The sequence below is a fragment of the Adiantum capillus-veneris genome, chromosome 13 (genome assembly GCF_014529385.1).
Source record: "Adiantum capillus-veneris isolate H3 chromosome 13, ASM1452938v2, whole genome shotgun sequence".
Taxonomy (NCBI): Eukaryota; Viridiplantae; Streptophyta; class Polypodiopsida; order Polypodiales; family Pteridaceae; genus Adiantum; species Adiantum capillus-veneris.
Window position 1 is genome coordinate 124,827,332 of NC_140943.1, and position 27,669 is coordinate 124,855,000.

Sequence of the window (27,669 nt, forward strand, 5' to 3'; positions counted from 1 at the left end):
TGCAAGCAAGACTCGGAAGACTAGTCTAGGGCCACCCATGCGATGATTAAAACCTAGATATATGGCTCACCTACCCTTTTAGGCCGATGATGATATGCCTCAATGAGAGGCGTTAGCCATCCATCTTGTAACCTCAAGGCTCGGTCTGAGCTTGAGGTTGGTTTGTGATTTTGTGCTGTGCTTAATACAATTCACTAAAGTATTGTGAGTTTGGCCAAAAAAAAAAAAAAAAGTCCATTTTCTATGCTTGTATCTGTTTCCCTCTCGACCGTCCCAGACATAATTCGTGTGCGCACCTTGACTGTCGTTGATTTTGGCTGTTTTCGTAGAAAAGGTTTTACCATGTCGCAAAATCCTTCGCATCTCTTACCCTCAGGTTTGGCTTTGCTCGCTGGCTGTTTCAAGAAAGGTACCCTGCTCGGTAGAAACTTTGTTGTCTTCCTGTGGTTTTTGCAGAGCTGATTGATCGTTGCATTGGTTCAAAAATATGGGTCATTATGAAGGGCGACAAGGAGCTGGTGGGCACTCTGCGTGGTTTTGATGTGTATGTCAACATGGTGCTGGAAGATGTCACGGAAATGTAAGTGCGAGCTAACCCGTAGCATATTGCCATGTCATAGTTTCAGCGTTCAAAGAAATTGATGAAATTAGTGCTGTGTGTTCTAAAAGAAAACTAATTCTGTTTTCTATTGAAACCCTTCTTGTCAAAGAAGTGTCACATCCTTTATTATGACCGTGTTGATTGGTGCCAATTTTTTGCAGCAATATTGTTTGGATTTTGCATGGAATTTGAGCTCTTCAAGTATCAGGATTGTGCCTGTTGAAGTTGTTTTTGTATAAATTTGCATCCTCTTTTCTGTAGTGAAATTACTCCTGAAGGGCGGAGAATTACTAAGCTGGACCAGATTCTACTCAATGGAAACAACATTGCTATTGTAAGCTTCCTCCTTTCTTGTGTGTGTGTGTGTGTGTGTGTGAGAGAGAGAGAGAGAGAGAGAGAGAGAGAGAGAGAGAGAGAGAGAGAGAGAGAGAGAGAGAGAGAGAGAGAGAGAGAGAGCTTGGGTCTCATTGACCCGAAGTTCAATGCATTGCTCTCCAAGCACATGTCTTGGGGTTTTCCCAGGAATGAGCCTTGGAAGCAGTTCATATATCATTACTTTCCGAGTTGTGGTGTTGACGTGCAAGGCATGTGAGAGAGAGAGAGAGAGAGAGAGAGAGAGAGAGAGAGAGAGAGAGAGAGAAGAAGAAGAAGAAGAAGAAGAAGATTGTTTTTACGTCGTAGGAATCTATCCCAAGAGACCTTAAAGATCTATCCGACGAGGAAAGTTGAACTCAAGACCGAGGGAAATGGCATAACCAATCTATCACACTTGGGTGATAGAAAGGTTATACCATTTTCCTCTTTTTATTAGCGCACACCGTCACAAATGGGATGACGTGGCAGCAGACCCTGGACACACACTGCCCGGACAGAGACACGTGGCAGGCTGGTATGGAAATTCCGGAAAAAGCGACGCAAAACGCGCTAACAGGCCGACGTGGCATCCGTACGGATTTTTCGCAAATTACGGAGGTGCTGACGCGGCATAGCGTATGGATCACCTGAAATTACGCTGGCTGTTTTTATGGCATCTTTTGTGCCAATTGCTTTTAGATTGAAATCTTTTCAAGTTGAATGCTTTTGGGGCTTTGCTTTTGGGCATCCCTTGTATCAATAAATAAGTGGGCAGGGCCTCACTTCTCGGAGCATGTGGACACAGAGTCTGAGAGTGAGCATCTACCCACTCTCTTGTACTTTGAACACAGATTAATACAAAAAGAAATATCGAAAGGGGCGCCAGTCTTTGGGGCCAATATCTCTAAGCACGGAACTACGCCGGGCCGTGTCAACTCAATTGTGAAATTGTGACTGTTTTGAAGTGAATCTCTGTTGTGTCGCGGTAGAATCTTGACTTGGGGTGTCCAAGTTTGTTACAATGGTATCAGAGCACGGCCGATTTCTCTTCTACTGGGAAATCCAATCCTTTTCTCGCGACACTTACGGATTCCGACAGAAATCAGTCGACTGCTTCTGCATCTGCGGGAGGAGATCACGGAGAAGATTCTCATGAGCGATCAGAAGAGTACGGCCCACCTCGGCCTACTCAGGCTGAGATTGAAGAGATGGAACGTTGACAATTGGTTGACGACGCAACAAAGATGATGATTAACATTGTGAAGAATCCAAAATCTGCAAATTTTTTGATTCAGCAATTCTTCGAAGAAGTGCACACCCAGTGGCAGAAGGCCATAGAGCCACCCATCAAACCGGCACTCAAGAAACCTCCATCTCCGAGGATGTTTACAGAACAAGAATTAGAAGAGGTGGTTCAGACACAGATCAGCCGGCTTTTGGACGCAAACAACAAAGCCAAAAAGCACGACAAAAGCAGAAGAAAGGAACTAATTTCCCGGGTTATTTGGGTCGTCAATCGACTTTCGCATCAGCAAGAAAGCAGAAGAAAGCAGAAGAACCATGTACGAATTGAAGGACTACCTAGTTCTTCTTCTTCTTCTTCTTTTGATAGTTCGTATAGCTCTTCTGACTCGAGCGAAGAAGATAGAAAAGGAAAAAAGCGAAAAGCAAAGCTTCAGAAAGGGCAAGAGAAAGGCAAAGAAGCCTAAATTACGCCTAGTTTCTGACAGTTCTACAAAGGACTCATCCTCAGATAGTTCGAACTCCGACGTCACATGTTTTATGCAAAGAAGAAGCATTCTTATAAAGCCAACCAATAGGACTTCCTCGAAGATAAAAGCAAGAAAGTAAGAGAATTGAAAGAAGGTAGATAGTCAATTAAGTTTGACTCTTTTTCTGGATTTCGAGATGCTCCAAGGGCTTTGGCCTTCATACACAATTTGACATAGCTTTCTCTGGAGGGCATTACTCAGAGCACTCCAAGATTCGGAGGGCTACCTCTTTCTTCAAGGGAAGTGCTCGAACATGGTGGTCCATCCTTCTACGAGAAAGGAAGCTCCGGTTAAATGGTTGAAATTCAGAAGGCTTTTTATTTCTTCTTGACTGACTTGGGAGTACGAACGAGATATACGAACTGCTTGGAATTATCTTCGGATGACCAAGGGAGATTCTTTGGACGCTTATTGCGAGAGATTTTGGAGCTCTTTTCTACCAGCTTCTTTGTTTAAGAAGGTCTCGTTTAAAGAACAGATTGAGCGGTTTTGCTGCGGACTTCCTACAGAGATCCGAGACTACTTCATGTGAAACGGGGTTTTACCATACATTCGGGCAATCTGACTTACCCCACTGATGAGATCTTGACTTAGAGAACCCAACAGACTTCTAATAATGAAAGTAGAAAGAAAAAGAGTCCCCAAGAAAAGAAAGACAAGGATTCACGACCCCGGTTCACTCTTCGAGAGAGGGCCAACTACATCAAAGAGGGGAAGTGTTTTGGATGCGGGGAACATGGGCATGTCTCCGTGAAGTGTTCTAAAAAGGCCCAACAAGAACAGAATGAAGATAGGCGAGAGAGTTCGAGAGCAGCTGAGGAACGTGGACGAAAAGGCAAGATGAAAGTAGGACTGGTTCCGGATTGCATGGGTACTGACCCAAGCACGATTGATGAAAGTACAGAACTTTGACGAGCTTGGGGCAAAGTAAAAGATCAAGAAGCCCTGATTTTCTTTGATGGAGGAACCAAGGCCAACTTCATTTCACCTGAATTGGCGGCTCGGCTCGAGATTACACCCGATCGGATGGGACTACAAGCAGAGGCAGTTCTAGCGGCACCCGGACGGGACGTGGCCATTACACTTGTCATTGGCATACTTTGGTTGCCTTGTCAGGGGTATTTGGGGCACGAGGACTTCTACATAATGCCCTTGGAAGGTTGTGATGTCCTCTTGGGAGTCCCTTGGTACCATAAGGACAAACGCCATGGTCTATTATCGGGCGAAGAAAGCAACATTGACTAATGAAAAGGGCCGAAAAACTGTACTCGATGTGAAATTAAAGGGCGAGTCTGTCCCTCTTGTATCGGCTTCGGCCGTTTCAAAATTAATGAAATCTAGTCTGTTTGTTTACTCGATCTTTTTGAAAGAGTGGACAAATATATCTGAACTCGATAAAGAATGCCAAGATTTTCTCCACACTCATGCCTATTGCTTTTCTGAGGGCCTGCTGTCACAAATGGGATGATGTGAGAGCAGACCCGGACACACGGATTGGCTGGCAATACATGTGGCAGACTGTACAGCATTTCCGGATTTTGCGGCGCAAAACGCGCTGACAGGTTGACGTGGCATCCGTACGGATTTTTCGCAAAATACGGAGCTGCTGACGTGGCATAGCGTACGGAATTCCTGGATCTGTTTTTTATGGCAGTTTTGGGCCAGTTGCTTTTGAAAGAGAAGCTTTTAAGTTTAATGCTTTTGGGTATCCCTTGTATCACTAAATAAGTGGGCAGGGTCTCACTTCTCAGAGCATCTGGACGCAGAGTTTGAGAGTGAGTACCTACCCACTCTCTTGTACTTTGAACACAGATTAATACAAAAAGAAATACCGAAAGGGGCGCCGGTCTTTGGGGCCAATATCTCTAGGCACGGAACTACGCCGGGCCGTGTCGACCCAAGTGTGAAATTGTGACTCATGCCGATTGCTTTTCATAGGGCCTGCCAGGCGAGTTGCCACCAGCTCGTCCTGAGAATCATACTATTGATCTGATACCTAGAAGCACACCACCGAACCGGCCACCTTATCGTGTGCGCCGAGCCCAGAATGAAGAGATCATGAACCAAGCGGAAGACCTCTTGGAAAAGGGTCTTATCTAGCCAAGTACTTCACCTTACTGCTCTCCGGTGTTGGTTTTAAAGAAAGACGGATCTTGGAGAATGTGCATTGATTATAGAGCTCTCAATAAAATCACCATCAAGAACAGATTTCCGATTCCGAGGATCGATGATATTCTTGACCAACTATAGGGATCCTCTTGTTTTAGCAGGATTGATTTGAAGAGCGGATATCATGAGATTCGAATTGCGTCGGGAGATGTCTACAAGATAGCTTTTCGGACGAGCTTCGGTTATGAATTTTTGGTGATGCCTTTTGGCCTTACCAATGCTCCATCGACTTTGAACCGAATGATGGACAGGATTTTCAGAGAGTACAAATCTTTTGTTGGCACTTTCTTTGATGACATTATAGTCTTCTCCAAGGATGAGGCTGAACATAGACAACATCCGCTATAGGTCTTTCAGGCATTGCGAGATCACAAGTTGGTGATCAATGCCAAGAAGAGTGAATTTTTCTAATAAGAGATACACTTTTTGGGACACATCGTCTCAGCAGCAGGAGTGCAGATGGACCCGGCCAAGATTGAGACTATACGTGATTGGCCCGATTTGAAGAATGTCTATGAAGTTAGAAGCTTCTTGGGCTTATGTTCTTATTACCGGCGGTTCATTAGAAAGTTTGCAGAGGTTGCTTCCCCTTTGCATATCTTCACACAGAAAGGAGTCTCTTTCTCGTGGGGACCCACAGAGGTGACTGCCTTTCAGACATTGAAAGAGAAATTGACTACGGGACCAGTTTTGACTTTGCCGGATTTGCGAAAGTCATTCGAAGTATATTGTGATACTTGTGGTCGTAGTCTAGGTGCGGTCTTAATGCAAGAAGGCCATGTCATTGCCTATGAGAGCCGATTGTTTTCAAGGCCGAAATTGACAACAAAGATTTATGAGAAAGAGCTTTTGGCGGTTATCCATGCTCTTACTCAGTGGCGACATTACCTACTTGGAGCCGATTTTATGGTCTTCACTAATCATCAGAGTTTACGCTACTTCTTGTCACAGAAGCAGCTATTGGAAAAGCAGATGCGGTGGGCTAACATCTTGTCACAATTTCACTTCTAGATTGTCCATGTGCAGGGACAAAAGAACTTGGTTGTCTCCGAAACCGTTGGTCTTGGCTATTTCCGCGATTCATCATAGAAGCTTTCAGGACATGGTCGACAAGTACGCCACAGTTTCAGATTTTTCAGATGTATTCGGACGAATACAGAATGGGGAGGTAGTAGCGGGATATTCCATTTTGGATGGCTACTTGATGAAGAAAACGATGTGGTGCGTTACACAGCCGTTGAGAGAAAAGGTTCTAACCGAATGCCATTGTCCACCATTTACGGGTCACTGCGGCATTGATACCACCTTGAAAGGTGTGGAGCGATACTTCTTCTGGCCGAGACTCAAGAAGGACGTGGACGATTTTGTACGCAGTTGCTTGGTATGCCAAAAGGTCAAGTTTGACAGGCATAAAGCACAGGGATTGTTACAGCCTTTACCCATTCCCACCCGCCCCTGGGAAAGTATTACTATGGATTTCATTTTTGATTCCCGAAGACACAGAGTGGGCATGATGGTATCTGGATTGTTATTGATAGATTTAGCAAGTAGGCTCATTTCATTCCAGTGAAGAAAACAGTCAAGCCGGATCATTTAGCGAGACCGTTCATTGCCCAGATATTCAGATTACATGGCATGCCTGAGACAATAGTCTTTGACAAAGATCCCCAATTCATGAGTTTGTTTTGGAAGGCTATTTGGGATAACATTAGCACACGGTTGCAGTTCTCGTTTTCTTTCTACCCCGCAGACAGATGGGCAATCTGAGATTGCAAATTCAGTCGCACTGGATTTATTGAAGTCTTACATTTCTGATCAGAAGACTCAATGGGAAAAGTTTTTGCCTTTGGTGGAATTTGCCTACAATAACACGATCCACTTTTCGACGGGGAAGGCGCCATTTGAGATTATTGAAGCTGCTACGAAGGTTCCACCCTTCCTAAGCACGAAAGATAAGATTTTTGAAGCCGACTAGTACACGAGGGACTTGGACATTGCTTTTGCCAAGGTCTGGGAGGCTTTAGAAAAATCGCAGGAAAGATACTAGAAGGCAGTAGGTAGACACGGTCGCGATTTGAAATTAAAGGAAGACGATTGGGTGCTCTTACGTTTTGAGAAGGCACGCCCACAAAAGAAAAAGGAAAAGGAGCGGCTTTTTCCAAAGCTTAGCATGAGATACTATGGACCTTTCGAGATAAAAGAAAATATAAACGATGTCTCCTTTAGACTGAAGCTGCCCGATACTTGGAGAATTCACAATGCTTTTCATGTGAGTCTCTTGAAGCCTTTTAAAGGCGATGTGTCCGATGATGGGGAGCCAGATGCGCAACCCGAAGTGGAGGAAAGCGAGGAGATACTGGTTCCAGAACAGATACTGGCACATAAAGATAGAAAGATTAAATGTAAAGCGATTCGGAGGTTCTTGGTTAAATTCAAGAACTATCTTGCATTGGATGCGAAATGGATGGAGGAGGAGGACCTAGCAGATACTCCTCAGATTGTGAACCTTTACCTTGAAGCATTTGGTTTAGCATAGTCTACTCCGATAGAACCCCGATTTTAGCATGGGCGAATCTAGTGCAGCGGGTTTGCACAAGAGGGGAGTCACTCCGATTTTTGCACAAGAGGGGAGTCAATAGATTGCCCCGATTTTTGATGTAGAGTCACTGATGTCCCTTTGGGTTTCAAGGATACTGCTGGGCTGACAGTATTTTGCTGTATGACTTTACGAACTGGAATTCTCGAAAATGATACTGATTGATTTGTACTTGACTTGTTTAAGTGTAGGAATTGATAGATAAAATGATTGTAGCATTTTGGTCTCATAAATCTCTATAGACATGATTACAATATGGATTAGTTAATCGGGCATCTGTGAGGTCGCGATTGGATCTAGATGCGATTGCTAAATACATTGCCGATTAATCATGGTCTGAGATTTGGAACGATTTTAAATGTGATTGTCATGTGATGTGCTGGGATGTCAAGTAATGTCCTGTGATGTGACCGTCGATTGGTACATGTGCTAGATGTGTTGTTCCTAGTGCGTCGATACTAACAATCAGTGTTTGCTAAGACAGTATATGGCCTCTGTCTGTTTTGTAGACGTAATCGAGGGCGATTACAATGCTTTCAAGAGGGGGGCATGTCACAAATGGGATGACGTGGCAGCAGACCCTGGACACACACACACTCACATACACTGCCTGGACAGAGACACGTGGCAAGCTAGTACGGAAATTCTGGAAAAAGCGACGTAAAACGCGTTGACAGGCTCACGTGGCATCTGTACGGATTTTCCGCAAATTACAAACGTGGTGACGTGGCATAGGGTAGGGGATCGGCATAGGGTACAAATCCCCTGAAATTACGTTGGTTGTTTTCATGGCAGCTTTTGGGCCAGTTGCTTTTAAATTGAAAGCTTTTCAAGTTGAATGCTTTTGGGGCTCTGCTTTTGGGCATCCCTTGTATCAATAAGTAAGTGGGCAGGGCCTCACTTCTCAGAGCATCTGGACGCAGAATCTGAGAGTGAGCACCTACCCACTCTCTTGTACTTTGAACACAGATTAATACAAAAAGAAATACCGAAAGGGGTGCCAGTCTTTGGGGCCAATATCTCTAGGCACGGAACTACGCTGGGGGCCGTGTCGACTCAATTGTGAAATTGTGATTGTTTTGAAGTGAATCTCTGTTGTGTCGCGATAGAATCTTGACTTGGGGTGTCCAAGTTTGTTACACACCCACACACACCCACACACACACCCGAGAAGAAGATTGTGTTTACATTGTAGGAAACTATCCCAAGAGACCTTAAAGATCTATCCGACGAGGAAAGTTGAACTCAAGACCTGTTATTTAAGAGGGAAATGGCATAACCAATCTACTACACTTGGGTGATAGAAAGGTTATACCATTTTCCTCTTTTTATTAGCGCACACACACACACCCGAGAAGAAGATTGTTTTTATGTCATAGGAAACTATCCCAAGAGACCTTAAAGATCTATCCGACGATGAAAGTTGAACTCAAGACCTGTTATTCAAGAGGGAAATGGCATAACCAATCTACCACACTTGGGTGATAGAAAGGTTATACCATTTTCCTCTTTTAATTAGCGCACACCCCCCCCACACACACACTCGAGAAGAAGATTGTTTTTATGTCGTAGGAAACTATCCCAAGAGACCTTAAAGATCTATCTGACGAGGAAAGTTGAACGAGAGAGAGAGAGAGAGAGAGAGAGAGAGAGAGAGAGAGAGAGAGAGAGAGAGAGAGAGAGAGAGAGAGAGAGAGAGAGAGCATGCCTTGTGGGTGGAGCTCTGCTATATCACAATAGCTGTAGTGAAGCTCCTTTATGCACTAGATAAAAGGAAGTAAATAAGAATTAGCGAATGGTTAGTCTAGTGGTTGGGTGGCCGGCTGGATACAGGAAGTCAAGCACTTCGCCTTTAGACTGAGCAACCTCCCCCTTAAAGGTCAATGTGCCTATGGACATGTATACATGGTATGAGTGTGAATGCCCATAAGCACTCGTCATAGTCTAGACTCTAAACTTCTTGAAGGGCATACCTTTTGTTGGGTGATGCAATATGCACATCTAACCCTACGTGCATGTGGACAAGCTGTAACTCCTATTTCTAGGATTTAGGATGGCTTAGGAAGTGTGATGGCACCCTCGTGAGCCTGTACGTAGGATGTGCACGTGCAAGCACTTTAGCGTAGTTGCATACCCTCTGATTGTACATGAGCTCCACTATTGTTTGCAGGGTGTAGGCATTGGGGAGTGTTCCCATTGTCTAGTACTAGTACCCAGCCTAGGTAGGCCTCTGCACACGAAGCACCTCTTATTAGTAGGTGTTAACATACTAACAATTGATATGTGGCATTCATTATTTATGAAGTCGTGGGATGTCCACCAGCCATGAGGCTGCTTGACCTAGCATTTAGGACCTATATAGGTGACCTCTTCAACCAAAGTGAGTACCCTGCTGTACAACTACCTTGCAACACTAGTGTTTCCTCTCCACCAACCACCTTCAGCGCTTTTCAGCCATCTGCCCATTGCCAACAGAAGTTGCAGATTTCAGCCCATAGCACCATTTTTCAGCCATCAGCCCATCGCTCGCTTCAACAGCAGAATCAGCCCAGCGTTCTGCATTTTTAGCCCTTAGCCTTGTAGACCAACCACTTACCGCAAGATCTCATCGGCATCTCAACATCTAGACCCATGTATTAGCATTTGTGCAATTTAAAGCAAATACCTCTCTAGCAATAGAGAGGGGGGGGGGGGGGGTCTTGGAGGAGGGTTTGGGACGCCATCCGGTGTTAGTCTTCTTTCTCTCTCTATCACTCACAAAACCTTCAATCACAGAATTTCTCTTTTCTCTCTAGTCTATTGTACATCTCTCACATGAAGTAAAAGGAACCCTCTCATGCAGCAAAAGAAACCTTGAGTACACACTGAGTATTCATCCTAAGCATTCACTATCAATCACTTCCTCAGCACATTACATTGGTATCAGAGCTCTTTGGCAGTGTTCGATATCATCAATCAAAAAGAGTAGGTGTATCCTAAATGGTGGTCTCTCCATGGAAGACGAGGCATAGGAACTAATGCGCAGATGCATACACACTGAGTATTCATCCTAAGCATTCACCATCAATCACGTCCGTTGTACATTACATTGGTATTAGAGCTCTTTGGCAGTGTTCGATATCATTACTCAAAAAAAGTAGGAGTGTCCTGAATGGTAGTCTCCAGGGATCAATCTGGAAGACAAGGTATAGGAACTAATTGCGCAGATGCACTAGGAAGAGCAATCGTTACACCACAAATCCGAAAGACAAAACAATTACCGAAATGACTAAAGAAGAACATCCGCCAATATAATAAGTGCACTGTAGGCTAAAGCACATCATCCAAAGCCGCAAGAAATGGGTGAGGAAACCAAAGACTAGAAGTCATCGTGCATGGTACTTCGCTGAATGGAGCACTAGAAGTTGTCTAAAGATAATAACGTGGAAGCCCCCTCTAAAAGAGAAGTATCCTCAAAAATACGCTCTAAGGTAACAACTGACTCAATCCCACGCCAGAACAGAACAAATACTGTCGCTGAAAGCTCCAAAGCTCCAAAGCTAAAGCTGAGAGCTCCCCCAAGATAGAAAGTCCCCCTTCTCGCTCAATCCTAGGAAAAGAGAATAAGTACCACCAGAAAGAAATCTGACAACCTGGAGTAAAGTTGCTTCCTCAATAACTGAATAGTAAAACATGAACCTTATGGAAGACTCAGAGAATCACACCATCGGTAAACTTCGACTGCTAAGAATAGGAAGACCTGAAAGGTCGCCACCTAAGGATCACGTTTGTAACTATGTCAGACTTTGTAAATAATTAATTTATTTATGAGAAAAGAATTATCTAATTAATTGTGTGCACATCAGAATAGATCTAGCAGTTTTGGGGCCTCAGGTGCGCCCAAGTTTGGGCCAGAGCACCTTAGGGAGACCCTAGCAGAAATTACCCTGAAGCCCTAGTGATTGGGAAATCGGTCTTCAATGAAGGGGTAGATAGTAACCTCAGATTTCAGGCTCAGAAAATTACGCGCGCTAGTGCAAGCACAGGAATGAAATGGGGTCCTTAAAACAATAGTAACCCTAAGGCCTGAATTATTTTTTCAACCTTAGGATAAGTCAATTAAATTATTTTAAATGATTTGCGCGAAACCAAATGGCCGGACAAGTACGAACAGTAATGCTAGAGCAGTGTCGGTACGGCATTGTGCTGGGGAGCAGCTAACATTTCATTAGTAGCATCTGTGTGTGCAGTTGTGAGTTAATTTGTACATTATTAATAGCCTAGGGACTTTTAAATGTGAAAGTTGAATGGTTTTAAAGTTATTAAGTAAGTGTGCCACTTACCAATGCAAAACTAGCTCTCTCACTGTCACTCTCACTCTCACCCTCTCTCTCTCTTCCTAGCACCCCCTCTTCCTGCTGGCTTGATATGAGAACTTCCTCCCCCATTTCTCAGTGTTGGCAGTGCTCCTACCCCCCCTATTGTGAGTATGTTCTACCATAGTTACCCGAAACGGGAACGGGGAACGGGAACGGTAGGGTGCGGAACGGGACGGGAACGGGAGGGAGGAGAGGGGCCGGAACGGGAACGGGGCCGGAACGGTAGACCAAAGAAACTATATATATTATATGTATTATAGGCTCATATGTTAGTGAAAAACTATAAGCTAAGCTTTTGAATTCGACCATCCTAATTAGAGCCATATTTACACATGTTTTACGATGACGGAGCTTGAGACAAGGATGGTTGGTTGAAGCTTACCATAAACTTTATGTCTGTCATAATTCACTTTTTAGCAGACTAAACACTCGCGTACATATTTTTCAAATGTCCGCTCGAAGTGTTGGCCAAAAGAAATGTCTTTCGAGGACGCTAGTGGTAGCAGCAATTCCCCGATGCCCGACATAAGGAGAATTATGTGCTTCATCCATCACCTTCTGTCGTAAGGGCTGAGCTATGCATATTGCTTGTTGACGATATAGCGTATTATCCCTAATGAAATAAGATGGCCTTGAGTGACCAGCTTGAAGATCTGCCCAAATTGTAGCGAAGTCTCGATCTTGAGGATACATCTCACTGAGAGATTCTAGTTCCTCATGATAAATTGTTGTCAGTGCATTGATCTTTGGATGCCTGGAGAGAGCATCTGCAACTGCATTCTTTGTTCCAGAAGTGTGTAAAATCAAGAATGGAACATTGAAAGAAAGTTGGCCCATCTCATCTGCTTTTTCGATAACTTTCTCTGCCTAACAGATAATGTTTCCATATGGAAAGAGCATGAATTACTGCCATTAGCTCTTTCTCATATATGAAAGCATGCAACTTTGCATCTTTAAGGCGCCGACTTTCGTAGGCTATGGCGTGACCCTCTTGGTTCAAAACTGCTCCTACACAATCTCCAGATGCATCGCAGTATACCTCAAAAGGTTTGCGAAGATCAGGGACGGCGAGAACAAGTCCATGACTAAGTAGATACTTAAGCTTGTCAAAAGCTTGTTTTTGTCCAAGCCCCCAATGGAATCCGCTTCTTTGTCAGATCATGGAGGGGACCTGCTATGGCGGAAAAGGCTCGAATGAAACGTCGATAATAGGAACGGAGGCCGAGAAAACTTCGTACATCATGTACTGTAGTTGGCGTAGGCCATTCTACAACTGCTTGATCTTATCAGGATGCATTCTCACCTGGTTGTGAGATACTATATGGCCCAAATAGTGGATTTCTTTTAGAAAGAACTCACTCTTCTTAGCATTCACAAATAATTTGTGTTTGCATAATTCTTCAAACACTAATGCGAGATGCTTATAGTGTTCATCTTCCGTCTCTGAGAAGATTAAGACGTCATCGAAGAAAACTCCTGTAAATCTTCTATATGAGTGAAAGATTCTATTCATAATTCTCTTGAATGTGGCTGGTGCATTAGTGAGTCCAAAAGGCATCACTAAGAATTCATACAACCCGAAGGTTGTTCTAAATGAAGTCTTATGCACATCCTCAGGAGCTATGCGGATTTGATAATACCCGCTCTTCAAGTCTATACGACTAAAGACACTTGCTCCTTGTAACTTATCAAGAATGTCATCAATCGGAGGGATTGGAAATCGATTCTTGATTGTGCTCTTGTTTAGAGATCTATAGTCTATGCACATGCGGAATGTGCCATCCTTTTTCTGTACTAGCAAGACAGGTGAACAATATGGAGAAATACTAGGCCTTATTAAGCCCTTCTTCAAAAGTTCGTGACCTGTTTGAGGATTTCCTCTTGCTGCATTAGACTAACTCGATAAGGGGGCTGACTAGGAGGAGAACTTCCTGAGATCAAATCAATTGTATGATCCTCAGGTCGAGAAGGTGGGAGTTCATTTGGAAGTTCGTCTGCAAAACAATCTTCAAAACTTTCTAATAACTTAAGTCTTTTTTGCTCGAAAGAGGAAGAAAGTTGTAAAGTAGACACATCTCTCTCTCTTGCAAAAATCAAGTACGCTAAAACACACTTTTTCCTTACTTTCTTGATTGCAATGTGATTAGCGATGGGGATACGTCAATCACCGGCATCCGCAAGTACAAGATATTCCTTTCCTTTATGATCAAAGGATAAAGTTTTCTACACATAGTCAAGAATGGGATGCATCTTGTAGTGCCAAGGCATTCCCAACCTGACATCGCACCCTTCAAGTGAAGCTAATAAGAAAGACTCTTGATCTTTGTAGTTGTCGACCTTTAAATTCAACTTCCCTATGATTGGAGTAGAGCTGGAGTTCTGTCCTTTGAAAGCAGATTGTGCTTGAATAGAAACTCCAAAACGGTTGGGCTGCAAATTCAGGTCATCAGCTAGCTTTGTAGAGAAGAAATTGTCTGTACTGCTAGGATCAAATAAAATAAGAGCCAGTTGGTTGTTGATACTACCCCATGCTTTGAGAAGACCTCTTTCTTTTGCATCCTTGGTTGTATTCCCCTGTACATCTGGGACTGCATTAGAAGAGGGTGGTTGCACGGTTTTAGTAGGGCAATCACCCTTCATATGTCCAATTTGTCCACACTTGCATCTTCCTTCGCTGATGTAGGTTCTCAATTCAGCAAGAGAGAGATATTTCCCTTTCTAGGGCTGATTTGGCTTTGCTTCTGCATCGGAGGCGGTTCTTTTCTTCTTTTGAGAAGAAAAAGTAGAGGTAGGCTGCTCATGGAGAGCCTTTTGCTTTGCATGATAGGTGCTTTGCTCCATCTTCCTGGGAGTACCCTTGCCATGTATTCCATTGCTATGCGAGCTGATTCCATAAGTATCTGCAAGTTACCTCGAAGGTAAAGCTTCATAGCCTTTTGCAAGGCTTCATGCAATCCTGCTTCAAACTTGCGCATCTTCTCCAAATCTTCAATCTTCTTGAATGGAGTAACTTTCAAGAGAACGTCCCAAAACCTACCCACATAGCGTGGAACAGTTTTGGTCTCTAACTATGAGAGTCGATCCCACTCTTTCTTTACTTCTCTCATAGTCTGGAGGAAGGAATTGTGCATAGAACTCCTTCTTGAAAGCAGTCCAATCGTGGGGTTTGCGTTTTTCTAGGATCAGGGTTAACCACCAATTGCTGGCGGTGCCTTTCAGATACATGTTGACATGGCGAAGCTTGGATCTTTCTTTAAAGTTCCCTTTTGCAAATGCAACTTCAAATTGGCGGATGAAAGCCAAAGGTTTGTCATTATCATGCCGTCCATTGTAGGTGTCGAATTTTACATCTTTGTCTCCTAACCTGAATGTTTTCTGCTTGGTGCTTCCTCTTATGGTGCTCCTTGTTGACATGGCGAAGCTTGGATCTTTCTTTAAAGTTCCCTTTTGCAAATGCAACTTCAAATTGGCGGATGAAAGCCAAAGGTTTGTCATTATCATGCCGTCCATTGTAGGTGTCGAATTTTACATCTTTGTCTCCTAACCTGAATGTTTTCTGCTTGGTGCTTCCTCTTATGGTGCTCCTTCTTTCTATGCTTAAAAATCCTTGTGGACAGGAGTCCTTTCCCTTGAATGCACTTCTTGCTACGACGGATCGTCAAGAAACATATCTTTTGGAGCGATTATGTCATCCAGATCCTTCATGAAAGAAAACTAAGGAGAATCAGGAGGGTCCTGCTCTTGAACCTTTGGATTAAACCGCACATGACGTTCTGGAGGTTTCCTTTGCCTCTAGTGCATGCGGGAGGTTCCAATTAAAGGATCTTTCTTTGGTTCTTGTGTCTTTGGGTTCTGCGCAATTTCTCCCAACCCCATCTGCACTTTCTCCTTCCCTCTCTCAAGGGTATGGAGAATCTTTTGGACTTCTGGATGGGAGAGAGCTTTTTGCAAATCTGCCACCTGTTGTTGAAGGATAGAGAACTCTATCTCGCATCCTTCCATTTCTGCAGTCTGCCAAGAGTCGTCAATCCCTTAAGAAAGAGAGAGATGACCTTGCTCTGATACCATTGTCACAAAAATACGGAAGCGTAAACTGACTTTTAATTGTATTTCAAATACTCAAGAGAATTAGGGAGAGAGAGAGAGAGAGAGAGAGAGAGAGAGAGAGAGAGAGAGAGAGAGAGAGAGAGGAAAAGCTTTGACACTTCATTGGGGACCAGAAGATGGGCTGGTTCCCCCCCATAAAGAGATTATCTTTATTACTAAGGGAGAATCTTTACAAGCACAGGAACGAGACGATAGCCCGTCCTCTATTCTTTCTTTTTTGCTTCTGACTGAGAGTGTGCAAAAGCTACTCTCTGAATACTAAGAGGATTTTCCCTCTGCTATGAGATTTTGGGAAGCTCTCGAAGACGAGAGTCTATCTTCCACAAAACTCAACAGAAGCTCTAGAAATGAGAGTCTACCTTCCGCTAATTGTGTCCATTTATGAATAATCATTCCTGCAACAAAAACAAGGGAGAAACGCAAAATGCACGCACACATGCTTGCTGTAATTTTCTGCACATAACCTGAAAATGTTACCTGAGCACCTTCCAAAGCCGAAATAGAGACCTTTTTCGCGATGAAATCGCACCAAACTTTGTGTACGCAAAGTGTAGGAAGAGAAGAACTAGATTCTATGTGTATTTTGCTGAAATTCACCCTAAAAGAGATGATTAGGGGCTGAAAACAGAGAATTTACAGCCACCACACTCTACGAAGAGAGTGCCTGCTGCAACTTCTCGCGATGAAACTTCACCAAAAGCTGGCTATGGCTATGAGAACCCTTGTTCTAAACAATGGGAGCACGAGGCCACCACATATATCGCAAGGGGATGCTCTCAAGCTTCCATGAAAGGCTCCAATACGTAGAACACATAGTAACAGGGAACGGGCGGAACGGACCCTAAATGTTCCGAAACGGCGTTCCGAACGGATCTGGCTCTCGAAACGGTGTCGGGAACGGAACACCGTTCCGGAACGGGGTGTAACCGGAACGGTGACCCGGAACGGGGGGGAACGGGGCGGAACGGCACCCGGAACGGCGGAACGGGAATCCGGAATGGTCAAACCAAAAAGTCAACTTTTTTCACTAGCTATTTGGGGGCATGTTTGGGGCTATTTGGGGGTTATTTGGGGTCAGATTTGGGGCTATTTGGAGGGCTGATTTGGGGCTGTTTGGGGGCTATTTAGAGGGCTGATTTGGGGCTGTTTGGACTCTGGAGGCTCGTCTCACCTCCTCCTCAAGCTCTCAACATCTCTACTGAGCTACTCTCCTTGTTAAAGCTTTAAGCTTGGACATGGAGCTCTGGCTTCTTCCTGTTCCTTTTTGGCGGAAAGCACAACACCCTCAAAGAACAAATGTGGCTTCTACCTCTCTTTCTCAAGCTCCATCCTTCCCTCTCGTGTCTCAAGCTCCATTCCTCTCTCTCTCTCTCTCTCTCTCTCTCTCTCAAGAGTCAATGATGCAATCTGGACTATAGTAGACAAATTCAGTAAGCAAGCACATTTCATTCCAGTTAAGAAGACGATCAAGGCTGATCACATGGCTAGAATATTTCTAGCCCAGATTTTTAAACACCATGGATTGCCAAAGACTATTGTCAGCGATAGGGATCCTCGCATAACTAGTCTATTTCGGCAGGCATTGTTCGAGAACTTGGGAACTAAGCTTGATTTTTCATCAGCTTATCATCCTCAAACAGATGGTCAAAGCGAAATCGCTAATGCCACTGTTTTAGACCTCATCAAGTGCTATGTTTTGGAACGACAATCTGAATGGGAATAATACTTATTGTTAGTTGAGTTTGCGTATAATAATACCATACATTTTTCAACTGGTAAAGCTCCCTTCGAAATTATTTATGGGAAGCCACTCTTACTTCCTATTATGGTTACCAAAGAAAACATCTTTGCCGCAAATGAATGTGTGTAATATTGATATTGCCTATCAACAAGTAAAGCAAGCGATTCTTCGTGAGCAACAGAAGAGAAAAGCAGACAAGCACAGAAGGAATCTCAATCTTGAAAAAGGACAATATGTCCTACTAAAGTTTGAGAAAGCTAGATTGAAAAAACGGGTCGGAAAAGGGAAAGTTGTTAAACTTTCCCATAGATTTTACGGCCCTTTCAAGATTACAGATAAAGTCAATGACGTGACTTTTAGATTGGATTTGCCTCCTCATTGGCGCATCCATAATGCTTGGAGTCACTGATTTTCTTTTGAATTTCAGGGATACATAACGACTGGTTAGTATTCTTTTGGATGATTTTATGAGAGAAGTACTTCGACATGGGATCCCTGAAAATAATAAACTCGCACACGATAGTGCTTGAGTGAAAAATCTCTATAGACATGATCGCAATATGGGATTAGTTAATCCGACATCAGGGAGGTCCGGGATGGATCTAGATGCGATTACTAAATAGGTTGCTGACAGTCATGGTCTGAGATTTGGAATGAATTTCTATGTGATGTGATCTGAATGTGCTCTTTTATATGAGTCGTTTTAGAGTGCATGTTTGAAGACAAAATAACTGCAGCATTTCTGTCTGGTCGTCCGAAGAGATGTGATGAAACGGATAGTAACAAGACTTTAGTCAATCAAGACATCCGTGAGATTTGTGTAGATCTAGATGTGATTGCTATATGTTGCCGATAGATCTTGATTCTCATATGAGATCTCGAGGGAAAGTGATATGTTCAGTGACTGTTGTCTTTGTGCAAGTGCTGGATTGGTGTCGTCTAGTGCGTCAATACTTAGAGTCAGTGTCTACTGAATTAGTTTCTGGCTTATGTCTGTTTTGTAGGCGTAATCGAGGGCGATTACAATTCTTTCAAGAGGGGGGTATGTCACAAAATGACGACGTGGCATGACCCGACGGACAGAACATATGACGTGGTTGCTGACGTGGACAGACTGTATGGACTACTGACATGGCATTGTACGAACTGTTGACGTGGCCACTGTACGGACTGCTGACATGGCAATACTACGGACATCCGCGTTTTGCGTTGACATGCTGGCAGGCTGTACGGATTTCCGTGAATTGCGATGTCACAAAGTGATGACGTGGCTACGGACAATAGAAACCATAATTTTTGCAAGAAACCCTAAAATTCTTGCAAACCCTAATTTTTGCCAAAAACCCTAATTTTCGGAAATCGCGGAGGTTTTTTTTTTGTGGGAAATTTTGAGCGCTATGATTTGGGAGAAAGAGAGAGAAAAAGAGAACTTGCTTTATAGTGACTCTCATTGAGAGAGAGAGAATCTGCTCTTGCTTTCAAGCTTTTGGGGCTCTGCTTTTTAAATAAGTGGTGAGGGTCTCACTTCCCAGAGCATCTGGACGCAGAGTCTGAGAGTGAAATCCTAACCGCTCTCTTGTACTTTGATCTGATTAATATAAAAAGAAATACCGAAAGGGGCACCAGTCTTTGGGTCCAATATCTCTAGGCACGGAACTCCGCCGGGCCAGTGCAAATCTATTGTGATCTGTGAATTGTTTGAAGTGGTTATTTGGTGCTGTTGCGGTTGATTCTTGACTTGGAGTGTCCAAGTTTGTTACAGTGGTATCAGAGCACGGCCAATTTCTCTTCTACGAGAAATCTGATCCCCAAATTTTTTTTTCCCGCGGCACCTATGGCTTCACGCAAGGATCAGTTGACTCCCTCTGCATCTGGAGATGCGGGCAGGGATCGCAACGAAGATTCCGGCAGAGAGTATGGCCCGCCTCGGCCTACTCAGGCGGAGCGGCGAGATGGAGCGTCGCCGGTTGATCGGCGATGCAACGAAGATGATGCTCAATTTTGCGAAGGTGAGCGAGACTTCTTTTCAAGAAGTGCATGAGCAGTGGCAGAAAACCACTACACCCACTCTCAAGAAACCTTCTGCTCACAAGAAATATTCAGAGAAGGAATAGAAGAGGTGGTTGATGCACGGATTGCTAAGCTTTTTGACGCGCAAAAGAAAGCCAGAAAGCACGGCAAAAAGCAGAAGAAAAGCATTGACTTCCCGGGATATTTGGGTCGTAGCGTGTTCGATTTGAAGAAGTACCCAGTTCTTCTTCTTCTTCTTCTTCTTCATCTGACAGTTCCTCTAGCTCTTCAGATTCGAGCAAAGAAGACAGAAAAGGTAAAAAGCGAGGCAAGAAACAAAGCTTCGAAAAGGGCAAGAAAAAGGAAAGAAGGCTACATCTCGCCCAGAGATTGACAGTTCTTCTGAGGACTCGTCTACAGACAGCTCAGATTCCGATGACGGAAACTTTTATGTGAACAAGAAGAATTTTTACAAAGCTAACCAGTATGACTTTCTCGAAGATAAAAGCAAGAAAGTCCGAGAGTTTAAGGAAGGTGGCCACTCGATCTTGATACTTTTTCAAGATACTCAGATGCTTCGAAGGCTTTGTCTTTTATACAACAGTTTGACATCGCTTTCGTGGGAGGACGCTATTCAGAGCACTCCAAGATTCGGAGAGCTGCCTCTTACGTTAAGGGGAATGCTCGTACTTGGTGGTCCACGCTTCTTTTAAACAAGACTGCGCCAGTTAAATGACTGAAATTTAAGAAGTTTTTTATTTCTTCTTGGTTGACGCAAGAATATGAACGAGATATATGAGCTGCTTGGAACCATCTTTGGATGACCAAGAAAGATACAATCAATGCTTACTGTGAAAGATTCTGAGCTCTTTTCTACCCGCCTCTTCATTCAAGAAGATCTTGTTCAGAGAACAGATTGCGCGGTTTACCTTGGGTCTACCTACAGAGATCCGCGATCACTGCTTGGAACAGAAGTCAGCTTCTATTCACGAGTTGAGGAGTCATGCGAAGCGGGGCTTTGGCATTCACTCTGGCAGTCTGACCTACCCCAAAGACGAGGCCATGACACAACGAGCCGAACACACTTCTGGGAATGGAAGTAGAAAGAAAAAGAGCAACCTAGAGAAAAAGGATGCACGACCCAAGCTTACTCCCGAGGAGAGAGCTCGCTTCATCAGAGAGGGGAAGTGCTTTGGATGCGGGGAACATGGACATATCTCCGGGAAGTGCCCTAAAAAGGCATAGAAAGAAGTTAGAACAGAATGAAGAAGACGACGACAGGCCTAAGAGTTCGAGAGCAGCTGAGGAACGTGGTAGAAAAGGCAGATAGAAAAGCAGAATTGGTACCACATGGTGTGGGACCTGTACCGAATCTAATGAATGAAAGTACAAACTTTGCCACTTTTGGGGCAAAGTGAAGGATCAAGAAGCGCTTTTGAAGGAGCCAAGGCCAACTTCTTTTCACTTGGAATTGGCGGCTCGATTTGGAATTACGCCCGACAGATTGACGCCACAGGCAGAGGTAGTTTGATTGGCACCCGGATGGGATGTTGTCATTACCCCGAGCATTGGCAAACTTCGTTTGCAATGACAGGGGTGTTCAGGGCACGTGAGTGACGTTCTACTCAGGATCCCTTGGTACCACAAGAACTACGTCGTGGTTGACTATTGGGCCGAGAAAGCGACTTTGATAAAGGAAGGGCTTAGAGATTGTACTTGATGAACTTCAGTTTCAATGAGCTTCAACGAGCAATGTTGATGACTCTCAGGTACGTCTTTTCGAACCTTCTTTCTCTTCAGTAGCTAGAAGTAGTCATAATCTGTATCAAGAAAGATTTAAGTTTTTAGCTAAGTCTAATTTGAAGAATTTGCATGTTTTTGGTGATGGTCCTATTCGTTGGGCTTCTTTTAAGAATGTCTTAGTTAGTACTCATTACACAAGTTCTTCCATAAAAGCCCTCAATCGTTTGAGGCGTTTAAGGAAAAAACATCTTGTGGTAGATCGTCCTCTAAGTCCGGTTCATACCTCTCAAGTTATTTATGTTATTTATAGTATTCACGATAGTTCTATGATGTATGTTGGCCAAACCTTTCGAACAACTTTTGTCCGTTTTCAGGAACATGTAAGAGAAGCCAGAAAAGTTCAAAGTAAGAGCACCGTACGTGAAAGTGTGAAACCCTTGTATGCGGCAATAGCAAAACATGGCTTTGAGTCTTTCCGTTGTTTTCCCATTGAGCACATAGAGGGTAATTTTAGAAACTCTAAAGAGTTCTATAAATCAGCATGGCCTCGAGAGTTGTTTTGGATGAGAACTTTGCATACTTTTTTCCCTAAAGGTTTCAACTTGGAAGGAAAGTCTTCTTTACGTAAAAATAAGACAATTTACCATAAGAAACCTATGCTTTGGCAAAGGCATCCCAAACCCGAGTTAGTTCTCCCTTCAAGTCAGTTTAAAAGAACTTGGATTCCTAAAGGTTCTTCTTCAAACACGCCTTCTATCCCTGAAATCAATCCAGTTGTCTTGCACAACACTATTTCTAGTAGAGTACAAGGTCTCCCTAGGGCTTCAATCTCTAGAATTGAGAGTGATGACCCTTCAAACCATAGAATTTTTGCCTATAGAGATTTCAAACGGAGATTGATTTACCTATCTAGAGCCATGGAATTGGGTTCTTTTTCTTATAAATTATTTGAAAGGTATAATATAAGGATCCTATTTAAGCTCTTGTATACCCTTGAGAACTACTCTTATGAAGATTTGGAGTTAAGAGAGTCTCATAGTACTCAACTTCGAGTACTGTTAGGCAAATTTCTGAAGTCCAAATATCCTAGTATGAAAAATCCCTTGGTTGGAAAGAAAGATTTGTTGATAACTATCTTTACCTCCCCTGACTTAGACAAGATTGGATTAAGCTCTATTTTGAGATCTCAAGAAGCTTTGAATGCTCTCCCTCCTTGTGTGAAAAAGGTATTGACCATCTTGTCGTAGCTTTCAAATATGTGAAAACTTTAGGACAAAAAGCTTTCAACTATAGTGACATAGGACGTAATCTTAAAAAGCAAGAAAGGCTAGCAATCTCAAGTATTGATTGCCCTTGTAGTAAAACTGCCTTTTCTTCTTACGTAAATGGAGCTTTGGGTCATGTAGTTACTGCCGATTGTTCTATCCTTCCTTCGGATTCCTTGAAAGACCTTTTCTCAAGAGGTACTAAATATAGGCTCTCTTCCTCAAACGACTCTTGCCTTCTAAAAGCCATAGAAAAAGGAATTTCTAGTTTCGTAGTAAAGTTTGAGGAGTCTTTAGGAGTTCAAGGTATTTTTACCCATTGGAAGTCTGTAGTCCTCAAGAAAGCTTCTTTGAAATCAGCATCTTGCTCTCGGAACCTTTCTTTAGGAAGGAATAGCTTATCTTCTTCTGATCGTGATGCTCTTAGGAAATTTCATCGTGATTTTGTAATTTCTTATGTAGATAAGTGCCCTAATAACTTCGTTGTTACGTGCAAAAAGTTCTATTTAGAATGCTTGTTAGGTGAAGTAAACTCTCAAACTTACATTGATTGTGATCTTTCAATGCAAGAGGTTATCTTGAAAAATCAAGATTTTTGTAAGTCTTTTGGTTTCAAGTGTCAGCCTAAATTACCTTTTTTATATACCGTTTGGAAGTTCCACAAGAACCCTATAAAGCATAGATTAATAGTTGCTTCTTGTAACACCTCTTTGACCGAGGTTTCCAAATGGCTTAGTTATTGTTTCAAAGCCATTTTACCTAGCGTAAATGAATTGTGGAAAAATATGCTAAAGGAAGCAGACGTACCTACCGATTCAAGTTGGATTTTAAATGATTCAATAGGTGTGATTCCTGTTTTAAAGTTTTTGAACTCTTCAAGAAGCCTTAAGGAGAAATCTTCTCCTTTATGTCTCCAAACTTTTGACTTTACAACGCTATACACGAAGCTAAATTTGGAGGACCTTAAATTTAGAGTCAAGTCTCTTATTTCAAAGTTTTTGCGTACAAGCTTGAGAAGGATAGGTACAAGGCATTGCTAGTAGAAAAGTCAGCCTTGAACTTTGACTTCTTATGTCTGAAAAGTAAGAATGTAGATGTAGACAAAGCAAGAAAGAGATTTACCAGGATTGTAGATGACATTGACATCATATCTTGGTTAGATTTTCTTTTGGACAATTTATATATAACCATCGGCGACTCTCTTTTCAAGCAAACAATTGGTATCCCTATGGGCACCAATTGTGCTGTTTTTCTTGCTAATTTCTATCTTTTTACTTATGAGTTTGATTTTATGGAGCGTCTTGTCCTCGCTAACACTTGCCCAATATTTTTGCACAAGTTATGTAATGTAAGACGCTTTGTAGATGATCTTTTTGTCCCCGACGTTCCTTCTTTTCAAGATTTTATGTACTTGAATTCGAGTTCTGTAGGCGGAGGAATTTATCCCAAGGAGTTTTGTGAACTTAACTGTACCACAAATAGTGATTGTTGTGTCTTTTTAGACCTTAAGATTTTTCAGACTCCCTTGGGATTAGAAGTAGATATCTATGATAAGCGCCTTGAACCAGAATATGCCAACCTAAAAATCATCCGTAGGTCTCACATTTCTTCGAACATTTCTCTTTTAGCTAAGTACGGTGTCATTTGCTCTCAACTATTTAGATTTTCTCATCTTTGTTCTAGTAAATCTGCTTTTGTTGTTCAATCTTGCCATCTTATTCCTTTACTAGTTGAAAAAGGATACTAATTCAAAAGAATCATGAAAAACGTTCGTTCATTTTTGCATCGTAGTAAGTTTATTTTTAATGTTTCTTTCTTTGGAATGTTCAAAATAATTAGTAGTAAATTCAATAGAAGTGGGGAGCTAAAAAGCCCACTTATTGTTTGACTTAATAACACCTTATGTTGTTGTTTTGATCTTTATCTCTTCTAGTATTTTTACTATAGCTTGACAAATTGCTAGCCTTTATCATGGCTGAGTATGCCCATCACCTCCGGAGGGTGATAGAAACTCAGCTCGTTGGTTTTGTAGAGTACGTTCAAAGCATGAATGACCTCTATATAAACCTGCACCTACTCTTGGGCACTGACGACGTGAGTAGGGATGTCATAGCTGTTGTCCAAGCTATGCATGATAAAGGTGATAATCTTATTCTTCCTGTTTGGACAAGCAGCGAAGTTGAGATCACATATTGTCAAGTTTGGTTCTTTGCTCTTCGTAGGTTTGTAGTAGTATTCATTTTTCGATTTTGTATTTAGCTTACCTGAGGACTTAAGAATGTGTTCCGTTAGAAGTTATTGTGTGAAGTTTGATTTTTAGGATTAAGTTTTTAAGATGTCTCATCCTTTTTTGCTTAAAGTTGAGTACCTATTTTAAGCCAAGTAAGTTGCGTCAACTTATTTTACACATACCTTTTCTAAAAACATTTTTAAGTTAATAATGATTTGTTTTATCTAGTTTTGTTTCGTAGCAAACAAAGTGATTTAGTTTGTTCTGTTTGTTTGTTTTTGTTTTTGTTTTCTTTTCTTGGTTCCTTGCTTTTATAGTTTTATGAGTGCTTTATTCTCTCTTATAATTCGTGAGTTCAGACTATTCTGAACTTATGAAGGTATATATATTCAGTTTCTTACTCATTCTTTTGGGAGAGAAGTGAACGATGGATAAAGGTTGAATATGTTTTGACCTGATCAAAAGAACGCCAAGATTTTTCTCCACACTCATACCGATTGCTTTTCAGAGGGCCTGAAGATCAAACCATTGTTCTGATCCCTCTAAGCACGCCACCGAACCAGCCACCTTACCGTGTGAGCCGAGTACAGAATGAAAAGATTATGAACCCTGTGAAAGACCTCTTGGAAAAGGGTCTTGTCCAGCATAGTACTTCACCGTATTGCTCTCCACTGTTGTTGGATTTGAAGAAAGACGGATCTTGGAGAATGTGTATCGATTATAGCGCTCTCAACGAAATCACCATCAAGAAGAGATTTCCGATTCCTAGGATCGATGATATACTCAACAGGTTACAGGGATCCTCGTGCTTTAGCAGGATTGACTTGAAGAGTGGATATCATCAGATCCGAATCGCGCGGGGAGACGTCTACAAGACAGCCTTTCCGACGACTTTTGGGTTAATTGAGTTTTTGGTGATGCCTTTTGGCTTAACCAATGCTCCTGCGACATTTAGCCGGATGCTGGACGGGATTTTTCGAGGGCACAGGCTATTTGTTGGCACTTTCTTTGATGATATCGTTGTTTTCTCCAAGAATGAGGCAGAACACAGAGATCATCTGCTTCAGAGATACACTTTTTGGGACTCTTTGTCTCAGCAGCAGGAGTGCAAGTGGATTCGGCCAAGATAGAGACTATACGTGATTGGCCCGATTGGAAGAATGTCCATGAAGTTGGAAGCTTCTTGGGACTGTGTTCGTACTACAGGCGGTTCATACGAAAGTTTGTAGAGGTTGCTTCCCCTTTGCATATCTTGACACAGAAAGGAGTCCCTTTCTCGTGGGGATCCACAGAAGTGACTGCCTTTCAGACATTGAAAGAGAAATTGACTACGGGACCAGTTTTGACTTTGCCGGACTTGCAAAAGTCATATGAAGTATATTGTGATGCTTGTGGTCGTAGTCTGGGTGCGGCCTTGATGCAAGAAGGCCATGTCATTGCTTACGAGAGCCGATTGTTCTCTAGGTCGGAGATGACAGCACAGATATATGAGAAAGAGCTTTTGGCAGTGATCCATGCTCTTACTCAGTGACGGCACTACCTACTCGGAGTGGATTTTACTGTCTTTACAGACCATCAGAGTTTGCGCTACTTCTTGTCACAGAAGCAGCTTTCGGAAAAGCAGATGTAGTGGGCGAACATCTTGTCACAGTTTAACTTCCAGATTGTCCATGAGCAGGGACAGAAGAATGTGGTGATAGATGCTTTGTCTCGGAAGCCGTTGGTTCTGGCTATTTCCGCGATACATCATAGGAGCTTCGAGGATATGGTCGATCAATATGCCACAGATACAGATTTTGCAGATATTTTCACACAGATACGGGATGGGGAGACAGTAGCTGGATACTCCCTTCGGGAAGGCTACTTGATGAGAAAGACTATGTTGTGCGTTACATAGCCCTTGTGGGAAAAGGTTATGACTGAATGCCACTGTCCATCTTTTACGGGTCACCGCTGCATTGCTACCACCATGAAGGGGTAAAGAGATACTTCTTTTGGTCGAGACTCAAAAAGGATGTGGAAGAGTTTGTACGCAGTATGCCAGAAGGTCAAGTTTGACAGGCATAAGGCACAAGAATTGTTACAGCCTTCACCCATACCCACCCACCCCTGGGAAAATATTGAAATGGATTTCAGTTTTGATCTCCCGAGAACACAAAATGATTACGATGATTTTCCGATTGCATGGCACGTCTGAGACGATTGTTTTCGATAGAGACCCCAGATTTATGAGTTTGTTTTGGAAGGCAATTTGGGAGAACATTGGCACGCGGTTGCAGTTCTTGTCATAATTCCACTTGGAGACTGACAGGCAATCTGAGATTGCCAATTCAGTGATTTTAGATTTATTGAAGTCTTGTATCTCGGATCCGAAGACTCAATGGGAAAAGAACTTACCTTTGGTGGAATTTGCCTACAATAACACGATACACTCTTCGATGGGGAAGACGCCATTTGAAATTGTTGAAAGTGCTGTGAAGGTTCCATCCTTCCTGAGCATGAAAGATTAGATATTTGAAGCAGATGAATATTCGCGAGATTTGGATACGGCTTTTGCCAAGGTTCGCGAGACTTTGCAGAAGTCTCAAGAACGACAGAAAAAGGCAACGGATCGCCATCGTCGCGACTTGAAACTGAAGGAGGATGATTGGGTGCTCTTACGTTTTGAGAAGGCACGCCTAAGAAAGAAAAAGAGAAAGGAGAGGCTTTTTCCAAAGCTTAGT

General features: G+C 42.8%; 1 protein-coding gene across 1 annotated transcript in view; it reads left to right on the forward strand.

Annotated features, from left to right (window-relative positions):
- The first annotated feature begins 217 nt into the window (after window positions 1-217).
- Window positions 218-27,669, forward strand: part of SAD1 (Small nuclear ribonucleoprotein family protein) — a 47,591-nt gene continuing 20,139 nt past the window's right edge. Inside the window, exons 1-3 of the mRNA XM_086527359.1 lie at window positions 218-376; window positions 457-580; window positions 863-935. Of these exons, the coding sequence (XP_086383485.1) occupies window positions 244-376; window positions 457-580; window positions 863-935 (330 nt within the window). The 5' untranslated portion in view covers window positions 218-243. The remainder of the gene's footprint in view (window positions 377-456; window positions 581-862; window positions 936-27,669) is intronic.